Source organism: Opisthorchis viverrini (genome assembly GCF_000715545.1).
Source record: "Opisthorchis viverrini unplaced genomic scaffold opera_v5_32, whole genome shotgun sequence".
In the NCBI taxonomy this organism is placed as follows: Eukaryota; Metazoa; Platyhelminthes; class Trematoda; order Opisthorchiida; family Opisthorchiidae; genus Opisthorchis; species Opisthorchis viverrini.
In genome coordinates this window covers 2,476,833-2,495,678 of record NW_008751687.1, presented here as the reverse complement: position 1 = coordinate 2,495,678, position 18,846 = coordinate 2,476,833, and the positions used below count along the sequence as shown (strand labels likewise).

The window sequence follows — 18,846 nt, the reverse complement described above, 5'->3', positions numbered from 1 at the left end:
ACGATGCCGCTTGAGTAGAGAAATACACTCGGACACTTCTGAAACTGAAGGCAGCTCCGTATTTACGATCCACCTTTCTGTTGAAGGCCAGGTCTCTGGATTGGAGGTAGCATATGGCCAACTGAATTGCTGTTCGAAGTACTGTGCCCAGTGGTCCAAACGTCGTGCTTTGATGCATATCAGGGAGCCATTCTGGTCCACGATTATTTCGCTGACAAGAAGTTTTCGAGGACCAATCGAACGACTCAAGTAGAACAGCTTGCGCATGTTCCCAGCATTCTTTGCATCTTCTACTTCTTCGGCCTCTCGGGCCCACCCAGCTTCTCGGTCTGCGCGGACACTTAGTTTCACCTGGCGTCGGACGATGTGCCGGGTGGAGTTGTGGCAGCCAGGGGGAATCTGTCGCCGGGTCTCCAGCTAGAACACGGTCCTAACAGAGATCCAGTGTTCGGATGAGGTTGTATGGTTATACCGCAAACAGAGGTCTAGGCTTTGAGTAACGCTTTGGATATCTTTTCCCAGTGACCTTCTATGTCCGACACCGTACCGTCCGGCAGGTTTTCGAAGGGTTGGTTCTGATAGTTTCGTTTGACTTCAGGATCCACTAGCTTCTCAATGACTAAGCGAAGTTTGCGCGTTTTGCGTACACCTGAAAAGCGCAGTGGAAACTAGCTGCGTACAAGTTCATGTTCGGAGTCCACGCTTGTGTTCCAGAAGGAGCGGCAGGCGGTGATCGACCCTCGCCACCGATAACTGACGATGATGTGGTCTATTTGGCTTCGGCACTGGTTCGTCGGGGGGCACCACGTTGTCAAGCGATTCCCGCTGTTCCGAGAATTCATTCTGCAAAGGAACACTGTGATCGGCTTCGAAGTGTTGAGGGTTGTGACTAAACTCGGACGTACCGAAGCTGCAGCTTAGTGTGATACAGGACGAGCAAAACGGCCAGTCCTAGAGCTGGGACCTCTGGAGAAGGCATTCAAATTTGGGCGGGGGAGGGTGGCGTACCTCAGTACTTCAAATCCGATTTTCACACCAGACCCGACCAATGCTTCGGAAACACTGGTGGCCACATTGACAAATTTCGAATGTCTTTTGTGCGTATAGACCACGTTTGTGATTCATAAGGCAGTGTAGGTTGCACTATCGCAGTGTATACGTTACCCTGGACAGACAAACTGGTGTCACCTCAGCTTCTGCAGAAGCTGCCCTAACCTTCCCGATTCGAGAAGTGATCTCATCTCCAGTGTAACTTCACTGTAACTCACTCAACTGTGTATGTAAACAAATTAGTCTACTGCCTCAATTGGTTCATCATTGGTTTCTAATTTTGCATAATTTTCCTTTTAGTAGATATTTTGGTGATCTGTTGTACACCGATTGCTCTGTGATCGAATTGTAATTCCTCCATATTTTGCACGGTATTCTGTTCAAGTGCAACGATTTTCGTGATGCGCTACCGGATATTTAACGGCCTGGTGAGTTTCTACATTCGGCTTGATTTCGCTAGTTTTCCAGGATCCGGGCTTTCCCTTCAGTCCAGATGAATGGAGTAAGTTCTTTCTTGCTTCTCTCGAATTATCGTTAAGAAGCTGCTATATGTCGACCCCCCATGCATTAATGTTTGTCAGTATCCAGTCACCGATTTAGCAGAATGCCCTATGTCGAGTGTTGTTTTCACTAGCCATGCCTCATTCGCCCATTCGTTTACAGTGTTCTGTGTTTAGGGGATGTTGGTTTAGTTCTCGCTTGAATTCTGAGGAAGCTGCACACATAAGAAATGTTCTGTTTGCTTCTCAGGACACAGGTCCGAAGACGGAACATTCTTCCCTGTTTGAACATCAGTTTGTCGTCCATTTCGTAAAGGATTGACTGGCGTCCAGTTTTTTCAAGGATTTGTAAGCTTTTTTCTGCTTCCATATCAAGGATCACTACATTCCTGTCACCTTTTTAAATAGATGTTTGTGCTATTGAAGAATATTGACTATCCCCTTTCAGAATGCTTGTTCGTATGCTACTGCAACACTGCGGAAGAAGACCGTCACTCTCATTCCAGGCGATGGTGTGTGGCCAGAATTATTCTTGTCGGTTAGGAACGTCTTTCAAGAGTTCGGAATTCCAGTGGAATTTGAAGAGGTGCGACTCAACGGCTTAAGCAGTGTTGCTTCTGACGATCTCAATTTCGCCATACAGTCACTAAACAAGACGAAAGTAGGTTTGAAAGGGATAATTCGCACCCCGGTTGGACGACGAGAGGTCAAAACGGTCAATATGATTCTGCGGTAGGTTTAACAGTAGTGTTCTCCGGTCGAGTAAGAACTCTGGACAAAATACGTGGTGTGGTCCCCTTATCTTTTGCGGGGTCTCAGTTTTTCTATCAAAGATGTTTTGATTCTTCGCAAATCACTATGTATTCTCATTAGGAGGATGACAGCGCGGAAGATATTTTTGACCGCGATACATTTTCATTTGATTTTTTTGGGGGGAAGTGTGATGGTGCGTTGTAAGTGGGGCTGAACAGTTCCAGTGCTTTGTCTAATGCCTTGTTGTTGATAACAATATACAAGTGTTAAGGTTCGGACGTTGTCACACGAAAATGGAGGAAATTTTACACTAGCAAATACGAGATGGAGGAATACTGGACCGATCTCAAGAAAAGCAAAGATGGTCAATAGTAAGGCGCCTAGGCCTTTGAACGGGATTAAGGTACACACGTCTTTATGCTGCTTTTCACATCCGACACCTCGTTAGGTTGACAAATTGCACATCAGCTTCTCAGTTTTCCTAAAGCATTCTTATAGGTTCATAATAAGATTCACCGTTACGGTGACCTTTAACGTGTTGCTGCTTTCGGCATCCATTTTCTGTAATAGAGGAGAATGTCGGTAGCTCAGGTAGCGTAGATGGTCGTTGGCTTATTTGCCCAGCTCAGCGAACAAGCCATCGACCATTTTCTGTAATTTTCCTCTGTTTAAACATGAATCGTGCAACTGTCATATAACCGGCTAGTGGGCGATAGTAAAATAAGTGAGGGTACACTGATGTGCATCTGATCAATAAATTAAAATGACGGACTGCGGACCAATATGTTTTGGCGTGCAACCGGGGTAAATAACTTAGCGTGATTCCGCGGTTGTTACACCTCCGTAGCTGATCGCTGTAAGCTATGGATACCTAGATGATACCCACTATCCCCCGTGTTGGTTTGGACCACTGACCCATCGCCACGTTCCGCCTTGTTATCTGACAATGCGCTGATGACGCCAACTCGGTTTGCGATGAGACTTTTACGGTCAAATCGCCCACCTCAGTGAATAAACCGACGACCATCTGCGCTACCTGAGTTACCAACATTTCCTTACTGCTGTTGTATCCATCCACTTGTTTCTTGTCACCACTACACTGCTATCATCGATTCATTGGTATGTTTTTCTTGTGGACTTTCAGTTTTCTTCCTTCTTTAATTTAGGTGACCTTCTGCTTATCGACTTGACGACACGAACCAAATTATGCACATACGGCCTTCGTTTGTTAAACTGAAACTTGTTTTTTCTTCTTGGCGACACACTACTTATAGGGTTGCTAAGATCTCTTCGATAGCCCACGACCGGCTTCCCATTTCCTGGAGCCTCACCAGGCAGACGCAGTCACCGAGTTTCCGTCAACCCTATGAACGCCGAATTGTACGCAGTCGGCGAAATACATTCATTTGCAAGTGGAGTATACTTTACGGGAGAATCAGTCGACCTGCTGCTGGATTTTGCGTTTACCTTACTTTTTCGGTTAGAAAATATCAGAAACAAAAGTTGGGCTTAGCTTCAGTTGAATCTGTTGTTAACACCAACTGAAACTTTTGTTACACCCCGATCAGTCCAAAGATTGGTTTGATCCATTGGACGTTTTGTGGAAGTTACCCGTAAGAATTCGAATTACTGGATGGACTGAATACCGTCGTATAGAATGTCATGGTAGCGATTTATTGTAACATCCCAGCAACCTAGCTACATATATATATAATTAAAATTGAATGGTCCATTTGTAGCATCGTTGTGGTGTTTGGCTGCCACACCACCCGAAGGGAACACTAGGAGTGAGATACTACCAGGCTACTCAAGCCTAGACGGGAGCAGTCGAGATGCAAAGATCGGGTTCCAGGCAATAAGTTCGCGCCCTAACCACTGAGCCATCTCCAGCGACTTTGGAAATCATTAGACGAATTCATTTGCACGCAAAGTCTATTTGGTTAATGAGAAACGCATGCGATCTTTTAGGATGCTTTCAATATGGCGAATCCATGGTGCAAAAAAATTTCGAATCTCAATTTCAGAAGGTTAATTTACCAACGAATGCACAACAACGCTGCACAGCTGTTTCATTCCTGGTGAAAACCAATAACGGCGCAGAACCCATGCATTTTAATGGGGGTCGTTCCCACAACCTTCAGCTTCGATGGCTGATTGACATTCCTGTATTGAAGAGTCGAAAAACTGTAGTTCTCCCACAGAATTTGAGAGCGGTGTTTTCAGTCATGTTGGTAACTTTTCACGAGAGCTCTGACTCTGAAAGTTGTCCTGACTGGTCGTTTCAACTCCATAAAGACTCCATAGAATAGGAAATTCTGCATGTATATTTGCGACGATAGGAAATCGAGGGTTAATAGGCAGGAGAATGAAGATTCTGATAGTATTCAGGATTATTGGTTGTTGATCAGGTGGCTGTTGATCTGTTCGCCGAGCTTGGCAATTCAGGATTAAAAGGGTGGTAGCAAACAGAACTTATTTTGAGCTGGGCACAACGTGGCACGACTACTAACCGCTACGCACTACTACGCTCCCCAATAACGCACTGATGATGTCAGCTCGATTGGTGATAAAACGTTTGCAGTCAAATTGCCCAGCTCAGCGAACGACCACCATCTACTCTACCAGAGCTCCCGACATTTTCCTCTATAGAGAACTTATTTTCTGTGGTTGGTCCTCTTGGCCAGTATATTACGGTTAGACGAATTCACAGGTAAGTTGATAGAAAAAGGATGGCAGGCCACTGAGTCACGGGGTCAAGTGAATTACGTCATTGTCTTGAGCTTAGAGTTGTGTGTCACGTGGCCGTATTCTGATTGATTCTGCAATCGATAAAAGTCTAGATTGTCATTTTTGACGGATTCAGGAGAACCTGATGTATGGTTTGGAAGACGTGCTCTTTGTCTATGATATGATTGGTTTCGGCGTGACGCACTCGCAATTGAGCTGTTTCCCTTCCAGCAGTCATTCAGGGATATCGGATTGCATTTTCGTATTCTCACTGGAAAGCGTCTGGTTGTACGGTCAAAATACGGTGTTCGACAAAAAATTTAAGAATTAGTACATAAAAAAAATGGTGATAGAGCTTGTCAGTGTGCCTTTCAAGTGGAATCTAATCGAGGAGCGTGAACTGAAACTCAAGTACATCCCCATTATTATTTGAAGAGGTCTTTTCAAGAAGCGACGTTACAAATGATCGATTGTTTTGTGGCTTATTTGCTACGGCAGAAGCTGCAAGCCCTCAGTGAGGAAGACTTCATCGCTGTCTTTTCTCGAATTGCAGGGGCTTATTTGCTACGGCAGAAGCTGCAAGCTCTCGCTGTCTTTTCTCGAATTGCAGATTCTGCTACCGTAAATGACCATCGAAACAACACATTTTCTGTATGCACCTTCAGTATCACTATCAACAACAACATTGGTGCCCCTCCGTCGTTTAACTGTGCTTTATTAACCACTCATTCAGACAAGATGGATGGAAACAGACAGCACTGGTGCGTCGGCATCGGTTAGGCGCTATGTCGATCTTGTTTGAAACCTAACGGCTCACTCTTTTCTATAGTGGATTCCTTTCAAGTGTGAACTTTAAACTACCCACTTCTTGGCCATTGTCTGCAACAGTTGTGTGTAGGATCACTGGTGTTTCCGTTGTTTGGTCATGAATGTCACGCACAAACACGTGTTCATTAGACGACGAAAGATGCGTCCGAAGGTAGCGTGCCCACTGATGGGTTTCGCCGAGAGGAAATGTTACGTAATTGACCCGAGATGCGGTCCCTCTCTGCAGCACTTCCGGGGCATTTTGTCTTGAGAGGTATACTCGATGGCCAACTTGAATTTCCGTCTATCTGTAGTTTACTTGGAAGGCTTCTTTCATTTCTCACTTTTTCTCCTTGCGTTTCTTACATGCACGTTCTTTTATTCCTCAACCGTACTAGGTCATGTATCGATAATTTTTGGATGCTTTGAACTATGACAGAGGCACTTATTTCTTACTTCCTGACAGTCGTATGCTCGATCTGTACGCCAACGTCGTTCACGTCCGCAGCGTACCGGGAATTCCAAACAGACACGGTCCTCTCGATTTCGCGATTATCCGTGAGCAACTAGAAGGAGAATATTCGTGTTTGGAACACGAATCTGTACCTGGTGTGGTCGAATGTCTCAAAATTATGACCCGCTATAACTGCGAACGAATCGCCAAATTCGCCTTTGATTATGCAGTCCGAAATAACCGAACGACGGTCACAGCGGTTCACAAGGCAAATATAATGTGAGTCTCATTGTTTGGTATTTCGGATCTTGCATGTCTTCTCATTGGGGGTATTATTAAGCCTAATCCTGCAGCTGACCACATTTGAGTTGCACTTCCGTAACTAGAGTAATATCGTTCGCATAACTTGGCACCGTGGGTGTCTATCATACGCTGTATCATTCTGCTACACGCAGGAAACTGGGTGATGGCCTGTTCTTGGATACCTGTCAACAAGTGTCCAAGCTTTATCCACACATCACTTTCAAATCAATGATCATCGACAACTGCTGCATGCAATTGGCCAGTCGACCGAAACAATTTGATGTCTTGGTTATGCCTAACCTCTATGGAAACATAGTAGACAACCTTGCTGCTGGTTTGGTCGGTGGAGCTGGTGTCGTTCCAGGAGTGTCCTACAGCCATGAAGTGAGTTTACCTCGCGTTTCGGTCGTTTTTCATCATTATGTCGGTCGGGTTCGTGATTCGAACCCGACCTCTGCCTCTCGACTTCCCCTGTCTAGGCTTGGGCAACCTGTCAGTATCTCAACCCTCGTGCTTCCTTCGGGTGGCATGGCAGTTAGACACCGAAAAGCTGCTGCAGCTGAACGATTTTTTACTATCAATCAGTCATCAGTATTTCATTCTGGTACATCTAAATTCACAAACGCGGCAATCGCTGCACTGTCCACTGTCTGAAGTTCTTGTTTTCGATTACACATGTCAGATGTCGGTGTGCTTGGATTAGAAGATATCCTGATCGCCTGGATGTCTTTTGGGTGGTTTGATACCGGCACATCACGGAAGAGCCTGCAACAGGTAATTGTCGTCGGGATCTGTTGACTAACATAGAGTTTGCAGATAATATCCTGCTGTTTAGGTCAGACTTCACCGAAATACACAATGAATAAATTAGGTGTTGCCGTGTGTTTCGGACATTCAGCGTTCAAAGTTTTACTTCAAGACTGGCCGGATGCAACACCAAACCTGATCCCTAGGTCCTAAGCAGTAGTTTACATGTCGGAATCATTGCATGGTTCCGATGGTGATATTGCCAGCTAAGTTCTCCGAAACCCATTCAGTCTTCATTCAGCACAGGCATATTGGGTGATGACGTGACATTATGTTATCGATAGAAGGCGTAGCCGTGAGTCCTGCTTTATGGCTTTGAAACATGATCGCTGTTCATTGAGGAAAAAGGGTAGCTGTTTTTCTCCGACCCTCAGTGCCCTGGAAACATTTCGATTATTTGGTGAGAACGCCAGATTAGTTGTGCTGAGGTGCTTTCTGTCAGCAAGTCGACCGCTCGCCCATTTGAGTGATGTGATATGTTTCGAAAGACTTCGCTGTACTCTGTAAATTCTTTGTTCGTCAGGCAGTCGACTTTCTTTCAAAGATGAAGTTGGGTGAACAAAATAACCACGTGGTCCTCAGTTCTTCCTATTCCTCATCGTTAATTATCGGTATCCACAGACTGAACCGAAGTAAATGCTTACACTTCTCATTGCTGAAAATCTGAATCGAACTGGTGATTGTAACAACAGCTCTCTTAAGAGAACACATCCGAAAACCGGACGCCGAGGAATGGCGAGCGATTTCGCCCTACTTTTACGGTTTGCGCTCTTAGAGAAGACTGGTGTAGTTCTATCTATGTGTAAGATGGCAAATTGAGTGCCATCCGATTTGTTCTAATCTCCACTATTTGGGCTGCATTGTTCTTGACTTCAGATTGCTGTGTTTGAACCGGGCACACGGCATTCTTACGCTGAAGCTTCTGGGCGCGACATCGCCAATCCGACTGCAATTTTGTTGGCAAGTTGCGATCTTCTGCGTCATGTCAATCTGAATGAACATGCTGCGAAACTGGAGTCCGCCATCTACAAGGTTGTCGAAAGTGGACAAGTATTAACGACTGACGTCGGTGGACGTTCGACCACCTCAGACTTCATAGAAGCACTTCTGCGGCAGTACAGGGCGGATGCCAGGCGAGCATAAGTTGTTTATTGCGACTCTCTAGAGTGCTGTGTTTAGTGATCAAGTAGCATTTATGGCACCGCACCAGTACGATAAACTCAGGTTCCCTGCCCACACACATCCTTCTATCCTATGTAATTTTTTGATTCTGAACGCATTTTCTCTCTTACGTTTGTTTTGTCTATACCAACGACTATCGTTGTTTTTAAAAGCTAGTTGCTAGAACTTAGCTTTCCTCATTAAAGTTACCTGAAATTGACATTGTTTTTAGGCCGTCTTAGTTTATTTTTCCGTCCAAATTAGCCATAACTTAGTGTGAACAAAATAGGGGAGCTTTTGAAATCTTACTTTTATGTGTAGTGTGTAAAATATACTGTACGAATTGACTTTAAGACCATCCGTTTTTCCTCTTTTCTCCGCTCACGTTCTACTTGTGCTACGTTTCCCTTGTCAACCTGCTACCTTTTGAACACAATTTAGGCAATTTACTGAGTTATCCTATATCAACATAGTCGCACCGAGTTCAGTCGATTTCGGTCGATCGTAGATCATCGAGTACTCGTGAATGATAGTGTTTTGAAGATTTATGGCTAGTTTGCTCGTTTTTCGAACACTGGCTCTCAGGTGATAGTGAGCTCTGACACTGCTATGACGTGTCGTTTACGTTCCGAGCTTTAGTCTTTTGGCTCAACTACAAGGACCTTCATGAAGTTCTCTTGAAGTTGATTCCATTTTATTCGATTCGTAATGTGCGACAAGTCGGTTCAGCTTGTTTTGCTTATCATGGATGCCACGTTCGTGATGACGTGATATCGGATGTTAAGGTTTCTCTGTTCCTCTGTAGGATCTGCTTCCGCCAGTGTGCAGGCGTTCGTGCTTTTTGATAACCTAGAGTAGATCGTCAGCAAGCAGTAGGAAGCGATCCGGAAGTGAATAATCGAATAGTACACGGTTACTGCGGTTGATTGCGCGCAATGCTGTAGAAATCCGCTTCGTGATCTCGTTGCAAGCTTCCATATTGGGCTACTGCACTTCAAGCAAAGATGAACTTGCTGAGAAATCCAGTAAGACATGGACTATTGTGTTAATGCGTTTGTGAGCACTTCACACATTTGTGGGAAGCTTGCGATAACGCTTACTCTGAACGTTAAAGCCTTTTGTATAAGCCTTTTGGGGAAGTGATCCTCGTATAACTGGAAGCTGTAGTTTTCTTAACCAGTTTCACTTCTGAGGCAGTCATATCTCCATAGGTTCATCGATACGCACGGTCCCAACTGGTTTGTGTGGGAATCAAAGCGGAGGAAAGTACACAATATGGTTTACCGGTGGAGTTCTCCGAAGCTTCGACGCCACGATTTTTCCTTGCCCCTATACACCCTACCATCAGGTGCTTTTCAACTTCGCTATTGTGGCTTTGTTTGTCTGCTCCTCTTAGTACCATTTGGTGCACTTTGGGAAGCTTGGTCACTGCATTCGGGTCGATCCTCACGGCTCGTTTCACATTGTCTATCCATGAGGTAATCAACTGTGTAAAAATTACGCAGAACAATTAACCCTCATTACGCTGTTTAAGGTGTGTTCATACCTACCCGCGTTCACAATGACTGTAAGGGAGCCATCATCGACTGAATATGAATTTCACAAAATTATCGTGTGTAGTTTACCTCTTTTCTGAATGTGAAGGGATTAGTGTGGCTTGATGAATGATAAGGGGAACCTAAGATTTTCCACACCGTCACCTATTGATGATTCGTTCGATGTATTCAGTTTTCTCTATGGTGCAGTTTTCTTGTCAAATTAAGTAGTTCCAAAACAAAGCAACATAGCCTTGAGCGTTTGGAGGAGGGAAAGCGCGAATTTCATTGTGTGAGGAGTAACATCCATTTCCTTTACACGCGCCAGTCCAAGTAGAGTCGTTTTTGTGAACATTTCGAAGTGATCAAATTAGTCAAAGAAATTGCAACAAACGATATTGACCAGTACATTAAGGTTGCCTACGGAGCATGGCCATGCCTACAGCATGGCGAAAAGAACTGAAGGAAAACTCCTAAGTTGGGATGGACGAAATCTCTCACAATTAGGTGCTCCTCAATCATATTGAGTGAAAAAGGTTAACATTGTGAAGAGATTCCGGTTAATGGTCAAATATGCCACCTAATTTGCGTAGCACATTGACGGCAACCACTTGTTTGAGAGAATCCTGTATCCCCCGCCGTGGACAGAAATTTACGTCACATGAAGTCTTCAGTTGAAAAATATTTTTAGTAAGAGATAGGATTTGAAAATTTACTAGTATGGCTTGCGCAAAGATCAAAAGGACTGATTCAGGTCAAGAGTCTGATAAATGGTTGATTTATTTTTGTCGTCGTCCTTCTGAACCGGCGCTTTTCAGTGAATTTCGGGGCTAAATGTGGACTCCCGGAACAAACTTTGATCCAGAGGCTCCATGGAAAGCCGTTGACAGCCATCCTCATTTATTGGTTTTAGATCAAATTACTCTCAACAGCTTGGTCTCGTCTGTTTTAGTCCGAGCTCTAGCCAGGTGTTCTCGGAGAAACTTACCGTTCGTTACTGATGACAGGGCGCTGTTGAATGCATTAGCTTTATTGCCGTGATTGTTGGAACCGCTAGCCAAGTTGATTATGGCAGGCCACACTAATTTTGATGATCGTTTTGACCCGAACTAAGTCCTTCGCTATCGGACGCTGCGGGATTCTAACCGGAATGCAGACGTTCGTCGTTCGTGATTTCTGAATTGAACTACAGTGAACTTTACAGGAGTGTGCATTCGAATATTTTAAGTGCAAAACTTCCCAACAGAATGCCTGGTTGGTTGATGGGTTGGTGAAAGTGAAGACTGAAAGTAGCTAATGGTACGTCCACTTCGCATTCTAAGAGTAAGCATGCGGGGTTCAGTTTAGGCTTGCTAGGTGGACGCCAGTGCAGTAACTGATGCATTGCATTGAATTTATAACTGAGCTAAGTAAGGCACTTGTATTCTAGCCGAGCAGTGTTCGAGAAGTGCCCAAGGTGCCTACTAGAGTAGATTGATGTTATCCTAGCTCGACCTCTCTAGTTCAGTTCAACAGTTAGATTCTCTTTCCATTCTTTCGATCTTCCTACTGTTTTTCTGCCGAATTTATTGGAGCATCACAGTTTGTGTGCAGTGCATTTTTATTGATTATTCTAGCTGTTTCTCTGATTGAATAACGAACTTATCAAAGGTTAGTCAGTTGGTCCATTTGATTGTCGTCGCGGTTTGTGAATTGTCGAGGTTTACGCTTTCAGGTCCAATCGGGATCCTACCACTTCAATTCCCCGGTTGCCGCGAAAGTCGTGAATGCTGCACCCAGATTCGGATTGAACCAGATTATTGTCTTTGATTCTCTCCGGCTTTATCAACTTCCATCCCTGTCTAGTCGACATCGATCATTCGGCTTCATTTCAGCATGTGATAAATACGCATCCCGGTATCGTCCGGTATATTTTTCAAACGTATAAGATGCTTCCACTCCGACTCGTTTGTAACGGTTTTGTTTCCATCCTCATTCGATTAATACCATGTTGGATCTTCGTTCGATCGTCTTACCCCTCTTCGGGATGGTGGATGGTTTCAATACCTGATCAATACTCGCTTACTTAGTCTAGCTCTTGAAACGGTTTGGCGACATGCACTCTGTCTTCCGGGAAGTACGACATCCTCCTGTCTCTACATTATTGAATTCATCAGCGGACATTTTGTCACTCGTTTCGCCACTGTTTGTGTGTGAACTGTATGACAAAGTTGTTCCTGTGAATTACCCTACCAATCCATTGATGTAGACTGCCCTTCAAAAATTACCGTTTTCGCGAATGTAGCGCATTCATTGTAAACTGTCCTTACTTAGAAATCTTATAGCTGTTGAGACAACTGGATCAATTATGGCACCATCGGATGCTTGTGCAATTTTAACAGCCTAGATATTGTATGCTTACGTGGGTCAGCCAATGATCAAAGCCAGGTTACATAATTTCTTCAGTTTCCCTTTTTCTCCCGATCGACTTTTGGTCTGAAAAGGCGAAGTGGAACTGTTTGTTGGTTAGCGGGTACATGCCGAACAGCGATGACTTATGCGCTCGTTCATACATATTATTACCCTTGCTAAGCACCGTTGAGCTACGCAGTGAGGGAGTTCGCCAAATGCTCTTATTTACACACTAATTTGGTTTCAACAAGTGAACCCAGCTGAGTCTCTCGTTTATGATCTTTAATTGAATGTGCTTCACGGGTCTCCCCTCATATTTCACTTGGTACGATATTGTAGAAATCGCAGTACTTTATCTAGACGAAAAGTTTCCAGCGATTTCATGAGTGTTATCTTGCATCTAGACAGCGAATGGCGGAGTCGTTCCGTGACGGTTTGGTTTAAGGATAGGTAAAAACGGCCGTTTACTGCTCACACTAAGGAGCTGACCGGTGAACGATTTTTGTGACGCTATTGGTAGACGAGATTTTTTTAACAACGGCGGTTCCATTCTGTAAGTGAAAGTAATCTATGCTGAAAAGCCTAGAATCCGTGCACAATTATTTCATCCTTATTGGGAACCATCAGCACTATGTATATCATAAAACTCCACAGAGCCTGGAACTCACGACCTCCCGGCTAGTGGTTTGGACAAAACCGTTCGGCCACCGGCGGCTGTTCAGTAGTGTGTTTAGCTCATAAGTAGGCAGGATGCAGAGTCACTCATCCTTCAGTCACACTACCAACAATTTATAAGTAGCTCAGAGGAAGAGTAAAATTCACCAGATGAGTGAAACTTTGTTCTGAGAAATCGCATGTAGTCACGTATTACTGATTTCGTGAGTGAAAGATGGGTAGCGCCACACCTTGTCTAAGTGAGAGCTAATCGCACTGCTGGCCGAATCCTTAAGTGTTCAAACTACCAGCCGGGACCTCGCGGGTTTCAGACTCCTAGGAATTTCGTGGATTACGCACTACTGATGATTCAAAACAAGGATAAAACATCTGTGCGGCGCATCTCGGCTTTTCAGCATATATTGACTTCACTATCAACAATGACTCCTGCTAATTTTCGATGGAAGTCTATCTGCCAACACTCGTGCCCTTCCGCATATGCAACATTCAGTTCAGCTAACTCAGCTTCGGATTCGTGATTGTGCTGAGTTGTATCAATCACCCTTGGTCTACTATACTGATTAATTATCGGTCCGCAGACATCAAGCCAACGAAAGCGTGACTCACTACCGCAGAATGCCTTACCCCTCATAAGTATATCAGCAGGCGGATCATTCCCCAATATCGGGATTCCGGTCCATCAGATGTAAAAGTTGGACTTTTCTCTCTTCGGGAACTGGTGTGAAATTAGAATGCGTTTGCAACTCCTGAAGAAAACCGTTGCTAAACTAGCCTACATCGACCGGAACATCTTTCCTCACACTGGCTGTTCTTCCTCTATGCTTTTCATCGGGAATATTGATTGAAGTCAAGCCGGATGTTCCTCGGCTAAGGAGAGCAACAAACGCGGTTTTTCGGATTCTAGAATTTCAATACTCAGAAGATCTTCGAAAGCTTGCACCATTCGAGCGCTTCACAATGAAAATTGGTGTTTTTGGTGCTGATTCTTGAACAGACACTTGGAGATTGCAATGCACCAAACAGGTGCAGATTGATTGATATTTCTGCGAGGACTTTGGCGGCAACATGATGGAAGTTGAAAAATGGGTCCAAGGAAACGGTTGTACTTGAGTGTAGTTGCTGATGTCTTTTCTGACTATGTAATGATGCGAGGGTAATGAAAATGGGCTTCCGATTTTTTACGATTTTTTACTTTGGGCCTACCGAAACCTAGGTTCTCCTTGGGAATTTTTAAACTTCCTAACTTGCACCACTTCCTGGCTAGGGTACGACTGTGAATGCCATTCATTCACTCCAGTGAACGTCTCATCCTAACGCATTGACCACATCAAAGAGCTTTTGCCACATGATCACAACACAGTGGTATTTTGAGTAAGCGATTCAGCGAGATGCAGGAAAACAGAGCGCTTACTGCAGAGTTCTAGTTCTGGGAGAAAACTCGGAACGTTTACTCGAAACAAGTGGTGGTAGCAAAGATTCTAACGGGATCTGGGAGTTCCTGTAATTTCAAAAATAACCTGCTTCCGCCACAGCTATCACAGGATTGGTGAAGCAGGAAACGCGCATAAAGCAGCTCATTACCATCGGGTAATTCGTGGGGAGACTGAACAGTCGATATAGGAATATGGTAGTATAAAAGCTGAATTGTTGGATGTAGTAATCGCCTGTGGTCATTGATGGGATGGAGGTGTAAGTTATTGATCCAGTCACTATTATGGAGAACACGGACCTGTTCATTTTGATGGGTTTGGTTCCTAATATGGCAGTTGATGGAAGTGTGAAATGAGTGCGGAGTTTTTCCCACTAAGGTGATGTAGAATGGTCGCGTCGCTAGGCTGCAATAGTGTGTACTTTGGGGGACTTCACTTGACAGGACACCGATTGGCTGGTACTACATATCCAGTGTAATCCTCACTTTATTTTGCCGAAACTCCTGTAGTCATCTTGGGCATGCAATGTGTGCATTTGACTGCGTGGTGTTCAGGCCTGTAGCCACCTACTAGCTGCATACGTGGTTTGAGTGTAATCTACTGACCAAACTTCTTTCGACGAAAAACTCAGTTGTCTATGATTGGCGGTTATGGTTGCTTTAGGAGTGGCTCAATTATATGATACCGTGAAGTTTGTGTGACGTCTGTGAGGTTTCCTCACGTCACCTGAACTAGTGAAAGGTGCATCCGCTACCTCACCTCAGCGACGCAATTGCGGCCCACTCGGCCACTGCCTTTGACCGCATCAGTCTTTTGCACGCTGTGTAATATGACCAGAAGGTCTGGTCAGGATTGTAAGCACTGATTTCCGGAAACAGGTGTATAATGTTATGTATAGCTCTTGACTCATCCAACCCGATATTCCAAATTTCGAGATTTTTCACCTCAAACCATACGGCACAGATCAGTGTTGGCGCGGGGGGGGAATGTAACTCGATTTCTTGGGGTAAGATTGCTAGGAATTCGTCCAACTGCAAGTTAAGGTGCCTCAATAAAACAGCTTGACATACTGAAAATCCCTCGTCACGCGGTCCACTCTAAGTAATTTTATTAGGATTCCTTGGATTATTATTTGTTCGACACTGGTGTACTTTTTTTAAATTTATTCGCCTGTTTGCTTATCACAGTGTAAATCTCCGTTGAGTTAGCTAAATCCTGCTGTACCTGAACCTGATTTACATTGAAGCTGATGGAATGAGATTTGTCATGTTATCTTTATTCAAATTTTTAACTCAGAATTGTAGCTTCCGCTGAGGGAGTGCCATACAACAACTGGTCCTACATTTGTGCGATGAACCATCCCATAAACAGTAGTGGGTCACGTGTAGACAACGCGTAAATCTAAAATCATCCAGACTGGAACATGAGGCTGCTTGATACAACACACTCAGTTTCAGCGGACCAACATAAAAGAGAGATCCAGCTCGGTTTCCTGTCAAAACCCAAATCGTGTGCAAGTGAGAAATGTGTGGAATTCTGTCCAATTTGGTTTCGGGTAGAACATAGTGTTGACGGAACCCGAGTACTCAGTTTCAGCGGACCAACATAAAAGAGAGATCCAGCTCGGTTTCCTGTCAAAACCCAAATCGTGTGCAAGTGAGAAATGTGTGGAATTCTGTCCAATTTGGTTTCGGGTAGAACATAGTGTTGACGGAAACCCGAGTACTGCGTCTACCTGATGAGCCCCAAGTAGGGCGAAATCTGTCGTGGACCGTCCAGGGCAACCTTATGAGTAGTGTGTAACGTCCAGACACCCCATACAGATGTTTTAACTAGCATGGTGGCCGAGTTATAGCAATTAGTGGTTACAATCTTACACTCTAGGCGCTCTAATTCCAACCATTTGACCTCTTTATGGGAGTGGTTGACTTTTGTCCCCCTGTCCGGCGTTTACCGTACTTTTTCGCTCAATAATTGATCTTGTTAGACGGAAACTGCTATTTGATCGGTCATCGAACAAATGGCCAAACTCAGGCGTTCTTGATACATTTTTCTGATGATCTGTAGCAGGTGCCATGTGTGGTTTTTAAAGTGAGTGAATGCATTTAGTTTTCTGCAGCGTAGCACTGGATAGCGTCAGCTTCGGAACTGTCACAGGACGCTTTTCGGCCTCGAATTAATCTCTGTCGAACTAAATGACTCTCCTTCTCGATGATGTGACAGCTCAACAATAGGCTCCTCGGACTGTATTTTCCTTATGGAAGAAAACAGCGTGCAAAACTTCATTTCGCAGATTCACACTGATTAATAGACAAACTCATGCGCTTCCAATAAACGATGGAAAATACATCTCATGTTTGACGCTAGTCTTGGGCTGGCTTTTCCAAGGTGACTGCGTTAATCTGATAATGCTTACCACCATACACTATTCAACCGAATGGTAGCATGTCGTTAATCTCAAAGGAATCTTCGGTCTGATACCGTGAGTACAAGAGATGTATCTGGAATGGATTACTAAGTGGCTGAGAAATCTCAGAGTCAAATGCACCAAATGGAAATTCTTGTTTGGCCAATGCTTTTACCGGGGGTTACAACGGATGAAGCCGGACAGACGGCTTCCAATTAACATCTTAGAACTCGTAAGTCGATAACCGATCTCCAACCTTAGGCACAACTTGCCGTAGCTTACGTTATCCTTCAGAGATTCGCATAGGTAGTTCACTGTTGCTTCTTACGGGAGTTGAGAAGAGATTAGTAACGATTTCTCGTTAATCATAGAGTTGACGGGCACCTAGGTAAGTCCTGAATGTGTTACCGTAAATTGAGTCTGCGGCTGCGGTCGAATAATAGATGCACAGTATATCTGAACGACACCCATTCCTACACTGTCAACCCTTTAAGCCTCTATTGTTGTACGTAGGCTTATCCGCCGCATACTATTAGCTATTTTAATACCACTACGTTGGTCTTACGCCACACTTTGTCCTTGACCGTCGTCCCGTCGACTGAACGTGATGAATACAAAAGAGAAATTGGACCCTTGGATTTTCAAATTGCAATTCTGGGTTTGCTGACAGACTTTTAAACGGTCACCAATTTTTGGCCAGACGTGATACTGTGAAACAAGAGGAGCTGTAAGGTTTTCCTAGTTCCACAAGATAACTGAAGTCAATGAATGCAGAAAAAAACAAATGGAACAAGTTTTTACAGATTCAAGATTTCCAGCTAAGGAATTTTCCGAGTAAGGACACAGTGGGTATTTTGTTGCGATTATTTCAGGCTCATCTGCTGCAGATAACAATTTGCGCACACAGCCCGTTCTCTAACAATGTGCAACTGAATTATGCATCACACCTGAATATCTTTCTCATGGCTTCCACTAGCAAACCAGCACCGTGAAGGCTTTCTTGGATTGTGCCATGCTATGTACCTTCAAATTATGAGCCTTGAATAATACAAAATAAGTGAGTCGCCTCAGGCAGGGTCAGTGGTGTCAGGATGCGTCGACCAGCGTAGCTTTCCATTTGAGTTCGCATCATAGATGAACATCTAACAGGTACAGTGTGAGTCCCAATTTATTCGTTTTCGTTGTACGATGGTACGAATCGAGCCCGGCTATTTAGGTACCTCGATAGAGTACCGTCGTCTACTTGTATCGACTTACTGATGGCGTCAGTTTAATGCCGTCTCACGCGGACAACCGGAAAAAAATACGTGGACATCAGCTTACATTATTTGAATATATATAACCGGTGTTCTCGTTGCCCATCAGATTATAGTCTAAATCCGAAGAACGCTGCACACCTGCTTCATTTCATGTGGGAATAGTCTACTCTGAGTAGCTCGTGAATCTCTGGGGCGATTCAAGCACGCGACTTCGCACACTGACTCGACAGAAGCTGTTGACTAGCAGGTTGATAACCTGCATCTGCCTTCAGTCATTCAATTTACACCATATTACCCCATGCTGATTAACTTCGGATGATGACTTCCCGGACAGCTACGCAATGAGGTCGAGTCTGTCAGCTTACTTCAGTGTAAGAGTCAACTAGCTATCCCACTTATAAGAATCCACATGTTGACCATGTTCGCAGAGTCACGGAATACTGCTCCGCTGTTTGATTGTGCAGATTAAAGTTTGCCGTGCTCTAGAGTGGACTGCTGTCCTGTAAATGAGAAATTCATTTGAGCCGGTGTTTTAGGTAGCACTTTGAGGGACACGTAATAATCTGGGTTGAATGGCCAGCTGAAGC

At 44.3% G+C, this 18,846-nt stretch overlaps 1 protein-coding gene across 1 annotated transcript; it reads left to right on the top strand.

Moving 5' to 3' along the window:
- Nucleotides 1-686: 686 nt before the first annotated feature.
- On the top strand, nt 687-12,524 carry T265_02546 (hypothetical protein; the record flags this gene model as incomplete). Its single annotated transcript, XM_009166809.1, has 6 exons — nt 687-788; nt 1,999-2,282; nt 6,304-6,570; nt 6,747-6,978; nt 8,278-8,534; nt 11,812-12,524. The coding sequence occupies 6 exons, from the start codon at nt 687-689 to the stop codon at nt 11,861-11,863; spliced, it is 1,194 nt and encodes a 397-aa protein (XP_009165073.1).
- Between the last annotated feature and the right edge of the window lie 6,322 nt (nt 12,525-18,846).